General features: G+C 33.9%; 1 protein-coding gene across 6 annotated transcripts in view; it reads left to right on the top strand.

The window, feature by feature from the left end:
• SENP6 (SUMO specific peptidase 6) overlaps positions 1-16,802 on the top strand; it is a 134,499-nt gene that overhangs the window by 89,269 nt on the left and 28,428 nt on the right. For 5 of the 6 annotated variants that reach the window (XM_027550957.1, XM_027550958.1, XM_027550959.1 and 2 more), the window contains 8 exons: positions 1,773-2,160; positions 7,396-7,634; positions 10,275-10,445; positions 11,384-11,417; positions 12,060-12,254; positions 13,200-13,426; positions 14,770-14,879; positions 14,994-15,110. In XM_027550957.1, the coding sequence (XP_027406758.1) occupies positions 1,773-2,160; positions 7,396-7,634; positions 10,275-10,445; positions 11,384-11,417; positions 12,060-12,254; positions 13,200-13,426; positions 14,770-14,879; positions 14,994-15,110 (1,481 nt within the window). Of the gene's footprint in view, positions 1-1,772; positions 2,161-7,395; positions 7,635-10,274; positions 10,446-11,383; positions 11,418-12,059; positions 12,255-13,199; positions 13,427-14,769; positions 14,880-14,993; positions 15,115-16,802 lie in introns of those variants that run through there. The other variant, XM_027550962.1, reaches the window with a different exon arrangement.

Consider the following 16,802-nt stretch of genomic DNA (forward strand, 5'->3'; position numbering starts at 1 on the left):
TGAAAATGAGGGGGTTTAGATTTTTTTTTTTTTTAAAGAGATTTAGATATTTCATCACGGGGTAGTAGGTAGGTAGGGACTGCTCCTTTGTATCTAACCAGTTGTTCACATAACTTATATGCATTCAAAATAGCATAATTGAATTCTTTATGTCTTGGCAGAGGGGGAAAAAAAAGTACAATCTACATATGCCGAGCTGATGATGTACCTATTAAGTTTAATTTTGCCCTGGTTGGTTTTCATTCCTTTGTGTTATCTGGGTAACAAATTTCATTCCTTTTTGTTGTCTGGGGTAGACCCTCAAATAGGTAACATGGTATAATAGAACAGCTTTGTCATGGTCAGTTGGGCAAAGTTAGCAATTTCACTGTCAGTTTTTTTCATTCTTTACAGCAAACAGGTAAGTCTAGAGTAGTGGTCTTTATAGGCCGTTTTTGCTTGTGTACATACTTTTGAGTCATAAATTTACATAAAATAAAAATACATAGAACTTAAGCATTCAGTTTGGTGAATTTTGAAATGTAATCCTACACATTTAATCATATATAATTACCACATATCTGTTGGTCCTGCAACTACTTGATGTCTTCTGTCACCTAAAAGAATTTTAAATGATTATATTATCCTCTTATGTATTCTTAAGTTGACATTGAGCATTTTTCATCCTGAATTTAAAAGGTCACATAGGATGTAATAGTTGACACAGTGAAAAGGAATTAACCTTTTAAAATAGAATATTTAGATCAGTCTCCTCATATATGGATCTGGGCACATCCAAATTAATAATATACACTTCTTAATAGTATATAATTGATTAAAACCATATATTTTATACAAAGTTTGATGAATAGTTTGATGTAAAAGCAAAATGGTTGGAAGTGCATCTTTTAATTAGAGACAGACTATTTTTTTCAATTATTTTATATGTCCCTGGATGAATATTATGTTACATATTGAAACTGGATGCGGCATCTATTCATGTTTTCCTTCTTACAGATGTAAGTGCTGAAGAAGCTTGTTCACATAAATAGGTACATGAGTATGGAAAGAGCTTTATTACAGTAATATCACCAAATACCTTCAACTCCTTCTACATTATAGGCTTCAAAATCGTATGATACTCTACTGTCAAAAAAACTTCTTTAATGGTATCATAATTGTAAGAGGCCTAGATTGGGCCTTCCTTGAACTATTTTTGTAGCACTGATAATTTAGAAATAAATTATCTTGTAAAAGATTGTCTTAACCAGAACTTAGAATCAATTCATTTTTCCAGCATGTAACATTATCTTTCTGTTTTGTTTGGTGATTTTTATACCCTAGGGCCATATGCCATTTTAATATTTCAAATGGAAGATGGATTTAGGATTCTTTTTTTTTTTTTTAAAGTATGAGAAGAACAGTTGTGGCAGGTGATACTTTGACATAAGCATAATCAGAGCAGTTTTTAGAAGGGTTATATGTGTGACTTGAACATCTAAATATTGATTACCTTAAGATTATTTATGCCCTGTATGCCTTAGAAAATCTTTATGTAGCCCTTGAGGAATATACATAGTCTGATTTGAAGACTGCTGGACTAGATGGTTTCAAAAATTCCTTCCAGCATTGTGATGCTAAATCCCAAGTAACATTCAGGATTTTGTGGTAGCCATAGCGATGGTGATGAGAAATAGGAGAATCATTTTGAGATTATTGTTGTTGTTGTTCCATGATGTTGAAATAAAATGCCAAAGTCTTTTTTTTTTCTTTTCTTTCTTTTGCATTTTAAGGTTTCTAAACAGTGTGAATTTTGTCCAAAATGTGGGAAAGAAAAAGAAAATCAGACCAAATGCCAAAGTTGTGGTATTCCTTTTTCTAAGGATTTGCAGAGAAATTGCAGACAAGCTATAACTTTGAATGACTCTGCTGGATTATCATTAAGAACATCAATTCATCAGAATTCTGGAGGACAGAAGTCACAAAACACAATATTACCAGCCAAGAAGTTTTATGGCAACAGTGTGGGAAAGATTCCAATTGATATTATTGTGAGTTGTGATGAGAGTGGACAGAATTATTTACATACTAATGGGAAAGTCATTTTGTCTAGGGCAAAAGTAGCCAAAATCACAAACCTGAAAGAAAGGAAAACAAGCCTGTCAGACCTAAATGATCCAAGTAAGTATTTTACTCTCTTTAGTATTGCTTATATGAGTCTAATATTTTTCACATATATTTTTAATGTGAGCATGAGCATATTTCTGAAGTATAGTTTTAAAAGGCTTTTTGTATTGGTTACATGACATGCTTTTTGGGTAGATTATTAAAACTGCCCATGTAATTGAAAAATAGTAACTGACTTAGACTTTGTCCTTACCCTATCCATTTTAAGTAGTTTTTGAAAAAAAGAGCATAGATCTTGGCCCTAGTCTTAGGTCAGCTGCCAGTTAGAACCAACTTCCTAACTTTGACTCAGTTACTTTAATCTCTCTGATCTGTAAGTGGATATATTTCCTGCCTGATAGTGTTATTGAGGGAGTAAATTTAAAAATAACATGAAGTGCCTAGCATAGCTTAATAAAGCATTTGACAAAAGAAAGGACTCTGAAAATTCACTCCCTTACTACTGTTGTTCCTCCTCTAAATCCTTTTCCTGTCTTTATTCACATGTACATATGTGTATGTGTATGAAATGCAGTCCTTTTTGTAATAAATAGCATAAGATTGGAAACAGTCATAGACTGATTAAATAAACTTCAGTGTAGGTAGCTGGAAAGGGGGGGAAACTAACTTAATATTGTATAGAATGATTTTTAAGCTGTTTTATCAAATGAATTAAAGCAAGGTGCAGATCAGAGTTTATAGTATGCTACTCTTTATTTGTGATGGATGCTGCTGCTGCTGCTAAGTCATTTCAGTCGTGTCCGACTTTGTGCAACCCCATAGACGGCAGCCCACTAGGCTCCCCCGTCCCTGGGATTCTCCAGGCAAGAACACTGGAGTGGGTTGCCATTGCCTTCTCCAATGCATGAAAGTGAAAAGCGAAAGTGAAGTCGCTCAGTCGTGTCCGACTCTAGCGACCCCATGGGCTGCAGCCCACCAGGCTCCTCCGTCCATGGGATTTTCCAGGCAAGAGTGCTGGAGTGGGGTGCCATTGCCTTCTCCATTTGTGATGGATAGGAGAATTTATATACCTTGTTGGTGGCTTGAACGCACAGAATTATCTCAAATTAATTTAAATTAAAATAATATTGTGGCTGTACATCCTTAATGTTTAAATAAAACTCCAGAGAAATTCCTAACTGGATTCAGTAATTTTATTAATAATAATATTGCTGTTTTTAAATACATATTGATAAAACAAGCCAGCAATTATATTACTGTCTCCAGAACCCAAGATGTTCAGTATTGGAGAAAATGAATACAAAAGTAAAACCAAAGAAGTAAAAATAACTAACTTTGAATTTGAATTGGAGATAATACTGAAACTTAATCAATATTTTCTATTGAATAGAAAGTATCTCTTAGCTTTACCCATAAAATATGCCTGGAAACAGTAAGCAAACCTTGTATAAAAACAACTTTAGTTCCCATATCCCATATCTGTGTTTCTGAATACCATTTTCCACTAAAAGGAATCAGAGCTCTTCAGAGAAATGGCTGACTCTAGGTCTGGAACACAAATGTAGGAGATAAATCTCAGTCATTGAGTTGTATCAGGAAGCGTGGAAACAGTCACAAACAACTAAGGGTATGTCAGAAGCACATAGCTAAGATGAAAAGGCTCCTCTCAGTGACCAAGACTGAATCTGCTTGGGCCACAAAAGGAACCATAACTACTATGCATTGAAATATGTGAAATATGTCACAATTAGTTCATAATGATATCCACCTCCTCTCTCACAGAAAAGCTCCACCTTATAAAAGGGATAAAATCAAGTTTTTCAACCTCAAAAATATATCAAGTCCTATTTTAATTCAATGTGAGAAACCTTAACCTATACCAGTATATTAGCTTATTTTCCAAAAGAGCTTGATTTGTAAAGGAATTTCTGTATGATAGCTGTCAAGCCAACACTCTGTTATGTTATGAGGATGTCTATGTTGAATATGAATATTTTATGACACATTTTAATGTTATACCAGTGGAATATTAAATATGTTAATATCATTTGAATATTTCCTAATGGTGAGGTTGTTGTGTAAAATTTTAATGCAAGATATCAGTAGAACTCTAAAACTTATTATGCAATTACTGAATATTATTCTGAGCCAGACGTCTATGCTGGAAACTCAGCTTGCTGAGATTTCCAGGATGAGGCGAACTGGAAGTTAGTAAGACTGAGTTGGTAAGTAAAAAAAAAAACAAAGTGAATCTATGTGGTTTTGAGGTGCCTTAAGCAGTTTACTATGAATTAAAACCATAAAGCCTAATTTTGTTTCCCTCCCCTCCAGAAAAACTAAAAACCATATTTCTCAGTAACGTATATAGAAAAAATATTTTCTGTTTTAAGATATTTATTACATGCTTATTGGTCCTGCTTATAAAAGTTTATATACTAACCAGTTCAGTTTGGTTTTTACAATCCTGTGAGGTAGTTACTAATGCAACCCTACTCTATAAATGAGGCAGTCTATGCTTAAGGCTTCTCATTGTTATATACATATGGGCTGTTGGAGTTTAGATTTTTTTTTTAATGATTTTTCTGGTTTCAAAGTCTCTTTTGTTTATATACTTCATCATTCTTAAATCTGTGTTCCTATTAAAATGATTTATTATTATGAAGCTTTTGTTCTGTCTTTGGTGGTCAAATAGTAAATAAAATGTACAGTGTCTCAAGTAGTGATAAATGCTGGTAGAAAAGTGAAGCAGTTCTGGGAAATAGTGACAAGTGTCACAATGAAGAAGCTTGCAGTTTTAGATCATAGAATTTTAGATAGGTAGGTAGAAAAGTTACTTGATAAAGAAACTTGAATACTGCCTAGAATGAGGTGAGAAAGAAGATAGCCTGATTTCTATGGGAACAAGTTTGGAATGTAAATGCAGAGACCAGTATTAGTCTGCTTAGCTTGCCATAACAGAATACCACAGACTGAGTGGGCTTAAATTTATTGTCTTACAGTTCTGGATGCTGGAAGTCCAAGATTAAGGTGCCATCAGGATTGGTGTCTGGTGGAGGCCTCTCTTCCAGGCTTGCAGACAGCCACTTTCTTGCTGTGTCTTTACATGCCCTTCCTTTTGTGCTTGCACAGAGAGGGAGAGAGATTTCTGGCATCTCTTTTTCCTGTGACACCAGTCCTATCAGATTAAGGCTTCACCTTTAAGACCATGTAACCTTTATTATCTCTCTATAGGCCCTATTTCCACATACAGCCATGTTGGGGATTAGGACTTCAGTATGTGGATTTTAAAGGGACAGAATTTAGTTCATAGCAGACTCTGATGCAGAATTTTAGGTATATACTTATGTAGAATATATTCCATATTTTGTAGAGAATTAAAGCAGTTATAAGAACAGCTCTTTAACTATTATCATCTTCGCATACTCTCTCCCTGTTTGCTTTGTTATTACGGTGACATTGAGCACAACCCTCATTTACTTTAATAAAACAGGAACTATGTAGTACAGGTCTATCTGTTGTGGCATTGAAGCTTTAAAATAAGTTTTTGATAGAGCAGATATAGAAGTTTTAATGTTCCCGAAACACAAAAAAATGACTGTAGATTGAACACTAGGCTTACTGTTTAATATGTGCTTCTGTGTAGCTCTTGATAAACAATATAAGCAGTTTTTTTATTTAGAAAAATAAGAATTTTTCTAAAGCTTTTATACGTCAGGTACTATGCTAATAAATCTTTGGCACATTAAATCATTTGTTCCTAAGACTTTGTTGTCCCCTATATCACAGAGGAGAAACTGAGGCAAATGACTAGTAAGTGGCAAGACCCTAACTTTCAAGTGTGTATAAACTGACTTGAAAACTAGGGTCTTGGGCCTTCTAATCTGGCCTGTTACATTTTCTGTTAATAAAATATCACTTCTGAAAAACATTTGAGATTGGATAGCAGAATTAAAAAGATGAATGGTGTGATGCTGGTGGTGCTTCCTCTCTGGGACTTGTTATATGACTCAGAAATAATAACTAAGCATTTATGTTTATGATGTATGATAGGGGAAAACAGAATTGCTCCTACAAATTTTTACATTCTTCAACACATGACTTTCTTTACCAGATAGTATTTTGGACACTGGGAATATAGCAGTAAACAAGGCAATATTCTTGTTCTTTATACTTTATTTTAGTGGGAGAAACAAATGAGTAAGTGTACATCCACAGCAAAAGACAACAGAAATTTAAATTAGTTAATGTGAATAAGCAAGTACCTGTGTGCTTACTTTAGATTGGGTAGTTAATCAAAAAGTGGTATTTAAACCACTTATTTGATGGCAAAAGTGCAAAAGTGTTAGGAGAATTACAGTCAGAGAGAAACAAGCTGGTGTTGGTGAAACAGAAAGAGGAAAAAATGAAGTAGTATGAGACAGTAGCCTGGGTCCAAATTACATACATGTATGAACCAGAGTAAGGAGTTAGGATTTTGCAAGTGCAGTATGCTGGCCCTGCAGAATTTGATATAGAGATGAGTTTGAAAAGATTCAGTAATAAGTACATGGTATAAGAGCAAATTACCTTCATGTAATATCTTACCCATGTTCATTTACTCAGCAAGATTTATTGCATATTAGGCATTGGTCCAATAATTTTGGATCAGCTGGTAAAAAATTCACCTGCAATGCAGGAGACCTGGGTTTGGTCCCTGGGTTGGGACGATCCCCTGGAGAAGGGAAAGGCTACCCGCTCCAATATTTTGGCCTAGAGAATTCCATGAACTGTATAGTCCGTGGGGTCACAAAGAATCAGACACTACTGAGTGACTTTCACTTCCAGGCACTGGTTCAAGTTCTCCCAAAGACTAGTAATGATATTAGTGATTTCTTGTGTGAGATAAAAATTGTTTGATCACATGCAGTCTTACAGACTTTTTAAATGCATGCTATTTTATGAATAATTTGTATGCAAATTGTCTTCATACCTAAGACTTTCTGGAACTCTGAAATAGACCTAATGATAAACATACAAGTTTTGTTGTAACTTGTCTATGTTTCTCTGTGGGTGATTGTGATGAATTGTAGAATAAATTTTACATTTGTATGTTATATAAAAAATGCCAGTTCTAATTGCTCTACAAATTTAACTTTTCATCAGATAGAATGGATTGTATCTTCATTTTTATTAATCTCAGATCAGTAGGAGATCCAAAGCAGATTTGGTATATTTCCAACTTTTGTCATGTACTTACATTTTTAACTGACAAGAATGAAATACCTGAAGTACTTAACACTTTCTTTATAGTCATTTTGTCCAGTGATGATGATGATGATGATGATGACAATGACAGGACTAACAGAAGAGAAAGCATCTCTCCTCAACCTGCTGATTCAGCATGTTCTTCCCCAGCACCATCCACGGGAAAAGTAGAAGCAGCACTAAATGAAAACACTTGTAGAATAGAGCATGAACTAAGAAGCATTCCAGCAGATTCAGAATTAAATACAGTTATATTGCCAAGAAAAGCAAGAATGAAAGACCAGGTACTTTTCACATTTATTAACATTTATTCAGATTTCTGCTTTGATATGTAAATATTTGGGGGGCAAGGATAATTTGGTGGTATCAATAGGAAAAATTCATTAAGTAGAACTTAAAATAACACTGGGAAGATTATTGAAAGAACATTAAAGCATACACAAAAATATATTTTAATTAAAGGCTTAAAGTGTAAAAATTCAACAAAAAGAAACAACATCAACCTTTAGTAAGCAAAATATAAGTGTAAAACATATATTTATATAATCTAGTAGACAGTAAGGTCATTTTAACTTGGGTATATTTCATTAATAGCATAATATGGTTTTAGTATAATTTATGTTTTACAGTAAAATTTTTAAAATATTGAGATGACAAAAGAAATTCTGTCAATCAACAGTAGGTCTAGAAATGAATATTTGTAATGCAGGTAAACTACGCTGATGTCTATAATAAACCAAGAACTTTTAAAAGAAGGAAAAAGAAAATTTAAAAAAAGATAGGAATAGACCAAAAGAAGAGAAATTCAGATAATAAACCTTTATAGGAAAAGTACATATCAAAGAAAATGAAATATAACCATATACTTAACAAACTTTCACAATTGATGCAAAATCACTTAACACATATATTGGCAAAAATCCAAGGTAAAGGGTACTTTCCTTATATGTTGATGAAAAAAAGGTAAGTTGTGGCCTTTTGGAAAAAGAGTAAAAGTATCTACTAAAATATTTAAAATGTATACTGAATGACCAAGTAATTCATTCCCTAGACTCAAAGGACTCTTTAACCTCCAGTGCTTTGATTATATATATAAATATAATTATTAGCAAACAATCATTTTCATGATTGATACAGAAATTACATTGGGACTTCCCTGGTGGCTCAGAGGTTAAAGCGTCTGCCTGCAATGTGGGAGACCTGGGTTCGATCCCTGGGTTGGGAATATCCCCTGGAGAAGGAAATGGCAACCCACTCCAGTATTCTTGCCTGGAGAATCCCATGGAGAGAGGAGCCTGGTAGGGTACAGTCCACAGGGTCGCAAAGAGTAGGACACGACAGAGACTTCACTTTCACTTTCACTTTCATAGAAATTACTGAAGAAACTCTAGTGTATATGTACCATGGACTATTACTCAGCCACTGTCAATGAAAATTGGAGCTGTATCAATGGCTTAGGATTTTCTACATGGCACTGTTTAGTGAGAATACCAAGATGCAGAAATTACGTGCATATTTTCTTATTTTTGTAAAAAGAACCTAAAAAATAAATTTGTACGTTTAAAAGTTGTATGTATATATGTCAGGAATTTGGAAAGTTGTAGATTAAAATGTGAAAACATACATATTTGATTGTTAAGATGGGATCAGTAAGAAATGAAAAAACCAAAAGTAACTATAATAATAGAAAAAATATAGGTTGATAGTTTTAGTGTAATCTTAGGAAATGCCTTTCCAAACATTTCAGCACAAGCAAAGTAATAAATGAAGAGATGAATATATTTGTTTCAATGGAAAGTACAATACAGTGAACCAAAACACCATCCACAGAATTTAATAGGTAATGCAAATGGGAAAAAATAGTGAAATATGTGACAGTATAAGTTGGTCCTTTACATAGTTTTGATTTCTTAAAAATCAAAAAATAGAAGCAACTATAGAAAAATGAGTAAAGGGTATAAATAAGAGGGTTTTTTTTTGTTTTTTTTTTTAAGTAAGGTACAAAAAAAGAAATTAAAATATATTTTTAAGTGTTAGATTGCTGGAAATTACCTAACTTAACTATTGAGCTAAGTAAAATCTCATTTGAAGAAATAATTCTAAAGCTAAAGTTTTAAACCTCTCTAATAGATATCTGTTAATAACCTGGGAAAATATTCGTTTTAATCAAGATCTTTTTTTTTTAATGATAAGGATTTTGACATCTTTACTTTTAATTACATTTAATTTAAATATATACTTGTAAAGACACTTTTATATTATGATTAATTTGCATTTGGGAATGACTGTGAAATCTTAATTTAACAGATCAAGTCATTTAATAGTTTTTAATATATAAAGAACCATCATTTTATAATGTAAATAGCCATTTCCCTAAATTATCAGTTTTCTAAAGAGCTGCTAATTTAATCCAAATACAGCAACTACTACCACTCTTACTAGATAACTTTTATCCAGCATTTTACCATGCATGAAGCACCATGCTAAGCTACTTACATGCATTAGCTCATTTGAGTAAATACTGTTAACATTTTAGTTTAGGAAACCAAAATTTTTAGTTTAGAAGTTATTATATAAGTTTTACAAGATCAAATCATTGAAAGGTAGTAAAACTGTGTTTTGAACCCAATTCAAACTGATTTGAACTGTCTGATTTGAGCTGTCTGATTCCTAAAGTACCATTTCTCACTGCTGGGCTGTTACTGGAGCTTCACATAATAACTAGGTAAAGTAGCAAGATGGAACAGGAAGAGTTTACTGTTACTGTTATAAAATCAATAAATACTCATGTAGCACTGTTGAAGTAAAATCAATTTTATGTTTTGATAATTACATTTCTTCTGTTGGGTCTTCTTTGCTATGTCTACTTAGTTTACAGTCTTGTTTTAGTAACTTACTAAGTGAAAAATTTTTTCCTTTTTCAGTTTGGTAATTCTATTATCACCACACCTCTAAAACGTCGCAAAGTGATCTCTCAAGAAACTTTAGTTGCTCCTGTATCTTTAAGCTGCCAAAGTTCCTCTGATACCGTAGTTTTAAACTGTCGAAGTATACGAGTAGGAACACTATTCCGACTATTAATAGAACCTGTAATTGTAAGTACACACTATGCTCTTTACTACCAATTATAAGATTCAGAATTTCTTGGCTAAGACTAATATATGTTAAAATTTATAAGTTAAAATATTTAAATAGAACATTGCAATTACTTCAAGATTTCAACTTGCTTTAGGAATATAGACAATTAAAAATAGCTACTCACCATAAAAATTAGTGGGTAAAAACTTGGTCATATGTATTCCGATAAAAAAATTTTTTTAATTATAACATAATATTCAAAGTAGTGCATAATCATTATAGGAAAATGTTTATTCTCACTGAGTTGGAATTCACTCCTGTGTGTTACCGTTTTATTCTCATGCCAGCCCAATGCATGAAAACAGTATTTTGAGGAACTTTATGAGAGAAAGAAGAATTGAAAAGCTTTGGGGTCTGCAGAAAAATGTCTTATGACATAGTAACTCCTAGAAATAGATTATTGGACTTTGGTGGCTGCCCAAGAGGCATTGTGCTTTTGAACTAGTTCAGTGTCCAGAGAAGCCAAAGAACTTTCTTTAGTCCCTTTATCTTACCTCTCATACCTGTCTCATTCTTATTCTGCTACCACCAGTCCAATTCAAATGTATATTTTCTATTTAAGATTATAACATAATCTCTTTAATCTGCCTTCTAAGTCATATTTTTTTTTTCTTTTTGATGTATCCTATGCATTGTTAATCTTCCAATACTACTGTACTTATTTTATAAGGCTTCTTAACTCGGGTGTCCTTAATTCTGTGTTTCCAACTATTTTTTTAATGAATAGGGGCTGGCATCATTCTCAGTATTGTAAAGGTCAGATGGACAAATGCAGTACATGGATCGCTTTTTCTGCCTTCTATAGGCTAAGTCCCAAAAGCGTGTCATTTAGGGTCTCTGTAGCAAAATCTTCCCCCAAAATCTATGATTGTTACTAATTTATCTTATTTTTTAGTTTTGTTTAGATTTTATCAAGATACAGCTAGAAGGTAAGCTGTTGTATGTCCTACTGCTCACTAAAGCTTTGTTTACAGTAAAACACTTTACTGGAATAAAAAATGTTATTTTTAGAATTCACTAAGATAATTAGTTATTACATGCATCATAACAAAGGGCCTTATACCTTAAGAGTGGAAATTTCATACTATAACATCACAGAAGCTATGTTTAAGTTTTTAAGTATTCTTCATTAAAATTCTCTTTGCATCTGGGAAAAAATGTATTTAGATACTTCTTTAAGATCAAAGATTTTTCTTCATTTTCCCACTAAAGTTACCATGTACAAAATGTAATAAATATTTGGGGGCTTCCCTGATGGCTCAGATAGTAAAGAATCTGCCTGCAGTGCAGGAGACCCAGGTTCTATCCCTGAGTCAAGAAGATGTCTTGGAGAAGGGAATGGCTACCCACTCCACTATTCTTGCCTGGAAAATCCTTGGACAGGTTAGTGTGGCAGGCTATAGTCCATGGTGTTTTGGAGTCGGACACAACTGAGCAACTAACACTCTTACTTTCAGTTTTTCATAATAAATATGTACTTTAAAATTGTAATTCCCTACAGTTTCCTCCATTCATGATTTTGCCCTCTTAAGAATTGATTGCTTTTCCACTTCCATTTGTTTTTTCTCCAGAACCAGAAAATGATCCTGTAGGGATTACTTTAAATACCTCTGATCTAACAAAATGTGAATGGTGTAGTGTCCGAAAATTACCAGTAGTGTTTCTTCAGACTAAACCGGCAGTTTATCAGAAGCTGAGCATGCAACTGCAGATGAACATGGAGGATAAAGTTTGGAATGACTGTAAAGGAGTAAATAAGTTAACAAGTAAGTTATGTAGAGCAAAGGTACAATACACTGGTTAGCAGACTGAGTTGATATTGATAGATACCTTAGATATATTCGTCTTACCTACAATCTTGATAATGACATTATAAGATATTACTTCCCTCATTTTATAGAAGAGGAAAAGTCCATAGAAAATGGAAGTTCTGAAGTTAAAGCCCAGGTTTAGCCATTTGGAAAGTTTTCAAAATGGGTTGAAACCCCAAAACATACATAGTCTTTATTTAACACTGTATAATCTGAGTAAAATGAGGTGTTTTGTTTTGTTTTAATGTACTGATAGACGTTGTAACTGTAAATCAGCCATCAAGTTGGAATCTTTAAAACTTAGCCCGAATAGAAAGTTTGAAAGTTCAGTAACAGGCCTTCATTTTCTACAATAAATCAATGTGGTTCTCCAGTTTGTTTGTTTCCCTTCCCCCTAACATTTGTGGCATAGTGTGACTAGTTGTAAAATATTTCTCCTCACTAATTGCTCCTTCAGCTTAATGATAAGTAAGTGATAGATAACTATGAAAGCTGCAAGAGTTGGCACATTAGTGAATATTGGTTTTTACAGTTAAATCTGGAGTTCCTGCCAATTGACAGCAGTATTGATGGATTATATGTTTAAAACTCAATATACTTGGATTGTATTAGGTGAAATAAATTAGTTACATCTATGAATAGATTCATTCTAGAGCTGCTGCTAGGGTAATGTGTTCTGGTTCCTTTCTCTTAATTGACTGAAGTGACATTGTTAGGTGACAGTATTATTGGTCCTTATTTTAGTATTTATTATATATCCACTGTATGCCAAACACTGTTTTGAACATTTATACCAGGATTTCTGGTGATATTCTTGGAAATAGCTAGTTACTTTTTATTTTAGTATCTATTTACTTATTTTTTTCTTTTAGACTTATAATTATATTGGTTTCTTTTCAGATTTGGAAGAACAATACATAATTCTAATTTTTCAAAATGGCCTTGATCCTCAGGCAAATATGCTATTTGAAAATATTATTACTGACATTGGTGTAAAGAATAATGTGTCAAATTTTTTTGTGAAAATTCCCTTTGATGAAGCCAATAGCAGACTTGTTGCCTGCACAAGAACCTATGAAGAGAGCATCAAAGGAAGTTGTGTGCAAAAAGAAAACAAAATTAAAAATGTAATTATTTTTTAAATGGTAACTTTAAAGGGAAATGTGTTTCATTATCATATTGCTTATTTGGAGTTAGCTCTTTTTATTTCCATTTCAGAATTATTAGCTTTTATGTGTAATTTGTAAACTACATGGTGTCAAAACATTTAACGGTGGTGGGTGATTTGTGACACAAATAGTATTTGGTACAAGTCTCGGAAGTATTTTAGTTTCTTTCCACATTCCATTCTTGTCTTTACTTTTTGTCTCCTTTTCTTTTTCTCTTGTCCCTTTTTCTTCCCCTCACCGCCCCGCCCGCTCCCCGCCCTCAGCATACATATATATGCAGTGCTACATTCAAAGTGACTGGTATTCTAGTTCTTACATTTTGCTAGTGATTCCTATTGGTGACATTGGCTTCAATACAAATAAAGGCATTTTGGTCCCTGATGTATTATACTTTTATGTGTAACATGTGCATATATGGTTGAAAACTTGGAAAGGAAGCACATAAACCTTTTGATTCTGACTCTCACCAGTTCTAGAATAACTGATTCTAGAATAATTGATCACGTAGTAGGTAATTCTGAAGCCACCTGAATCAAAGGCCACAATACTATTATAACATACAATATAAGTTATTCAATAAAAATATAACTTAAATACTCGAAATTTGTCTCCTACCACAGCAACTGGAGTTTGCTGACAATTTATTAGAAATACTTAAATGTTGCAGCCTGCCTACAAATTTGGAAATAGGGCTATCCAAGGCATAATATTGGTGAAGTTGAGCAAGACTTCACCAGAAAAGAACTATCCACACAGTTAGTGGGTTGAAGAAAAGAACAGGAGGAGGAAGGGGAACCATTCCCCTTCTTTTGCAGAATTGGCTACAGGAAATAATTCCAGAGGAAGAAAAGAGCAGTTGGAGCCATAAGGCAGCTGTGATGGACTCAGATTTCAATGGAAGGCTCTTTCTTTAAGGACTCCTTGATTCTGGAGAACTGAAGCTCAATGGACTGTGTTCCCTGAGCCTCTGCTCCCATATTCCATGGATTTCCTAGGCACTGAACTTATTAGGTAGGCCTCCACTTGTAGAAGAAAAAATCCACTATCTGTTCTTTGGATTTTACTAACATAATCTAATTTAATATGGATGGTAGAGATCTTAGACAAGATACCAGAAAACCAGTTACAAAAATTGGAAGTATCATTGTTCTAGAAGCTACAGATAGAAAGAAAGTGGACTCTAGTTTTGCCTGTTTCTTATTTTTAATCCTTTTTAATTGAAAAGCATTCTTGCCTTTATCTTTCTGTTGAAATTTTTTCAAATTGATTTTGTGAACTGGTAATTTAATTTTCCTTACCAGGTGGCCCTTGAATCTAAAATACAACTTAAAAACAAACAAGAATTCCAGTTTTTTGATGATGAGGAAGAAACTGGAGAGAGCCATACCATCTTCATGGGTCCTGTAGAAAAGTGAGAGAATTCCTTTACATTTGCAACACTTAAATTTCTTCTGTTTTATTACATTTCAGTGTTATACAGACCTATTTTTGTTTTGTTTGCTTATATTTTAAAATTTTGTTACAGATTGATAGTATATCCACCACCTCCAGCTAAGGGAGGCATCTCCGTTACTAATGAGGACCTGCATTGTCTAAGTGAAGGAGAATTTTTAAATGATGTTATTATAGACTTTTATTTGAAGTAAGTTAATTTTCTCCTAGCCTTTCAGCAAATTTTTAACACATCATAATGTATATGTTTGTTTTCTAGAGTCAGAGTTGTATTTTGAATTCCATCAATGCCACTTACTGTGTGACATTTCGAAAGTAATGTCTCTGTATGTATTTCTTCATTTTAAAAATGAGAATAATGGGAATGCAAGGGATTTCTGTGTATTAATTTTATATCCTGTGACTTTACTGTATTCATTGATTAGCTTTAGTAATTTCTGATGGCATCTTTAGGCTTTTCTATGTAAAGGATCATGTCATCTGCAGTGAGGGTGTTACTTCTCCTTTTCCAATCTGGATTCCTTTTATTTCTATTTCTTACCTAATTGCTGTGGCTAGGACTTCCAAAACTATGTTGAATGGTAGTGCTGGAGATGGTATGGAGAAAGGGAACCCTCTTACACTGTTTGTGGGATTGCAAACTGGAACAGCCACTATAGAGAAGAAGGTGGAGATTCCTTAAAAAACTGGGTATAGAACCGCCATATGGCCCAGTGGTCCCAGTGCTGGGCATATACCCTGAAGAAACCTGAATTGAAAGAGACACTGTGCTTTCATTGTCAGACCCAGTGTTCATTGCAGCACTATTTACATTAGCTAGAACACAGAAGCAACCTAGATGTCCATCAGCAGATGAATGGATAAAGAAGTTGTACATATACACCATGGAATATTACTCAGCTATAAGAACGAATGCATTTGAGTCAGTTCTAAAGAAGTGGATGAACCTAGAGCCTATTATACAGAGTTAAGTAAGTCAGAAGGAGGAAAACAAATACTGTATATTTAATGCATATATATGCAGTCTGATGAATCTATCTGCAGGGCAGAAAGATGAATATTGTATATTAATGCATATATATGGAACTTAGAAAGATGGTACCAATGGATGATTCTACACGCAGGGCGGCAAAGGAGACACAGATGTAAAGAACAGACGTTTGGACTCAGTGGAAAAAGGAGAGGGTGGGATGATTTGAGAGAATAGCATTAAAATATATACATTACCCTGTGTAAAAATGTCCAGCATGTTTGATGTCCATGCATGAAGCAGGGCACCCAAAGCTGGTGCTCTGTGACAACCTAGAGGGATAGGGTGGGGAGGACTGTGCGAGGGAGGTTCAGGATGTGGGGGAAACATGTATACCTATGGCAAATTCATGTTGATGTGTGGCAAAAACCATCACAATATTGTAATTATCCTCAAAATAAATGAATTTTTTAAATGGGAATAATATCTAAAAGAATCATGAGAATGTACTTGAGATGCACATTTCAGGTGCTATAAAAAATAGCACGTGCAAAGTGATCATAGATAGTAGCTTATTACATTGTTACTGTTAGAGTGTTTGGGGCTTCCTTGATGGCTCAGATGGTAAAGAATCTGCCTGAGTGTGGGAGACCCGGGTACTATCCCTGAGTCAGCAAGATCCCCTGAAGAAGGAAGTGGCAACCCACTCCAGTATTCTTGCCTGGAAGAGTCCATGGACCAAGGAGCCTGGTGGGCTGTAGTCTCAAAGAGTCAGAGATGACTGAATGATTGAGCACACATACACACTGTGTTAGAAGTTTATGATTTTATAGGGAATACAATATGGGATTAAAGCATTGACAGAAGCATTAACGTGGTACAAATATAGCAGAAAAAGAAAGCATCACTCTC

The sequence above is a fragment of the Bos indicus x Bos taurus genome, chromosome 9 (assembly GCF_003369695.1).
Source record: "Bos indicus x Bos taurus breed Angus x Brahman F1 hybrid chromosome 9, Bos_hybrid_MaternalHap_v2.0, whole genome shotgun sequence".
Classification (NCBI taxonomy): Eukaryota; Metazoa; Chordata; class Mammalia; order Artiodactyla; family Bovidae; genus Bos; species Bos indicus x Bos taurus.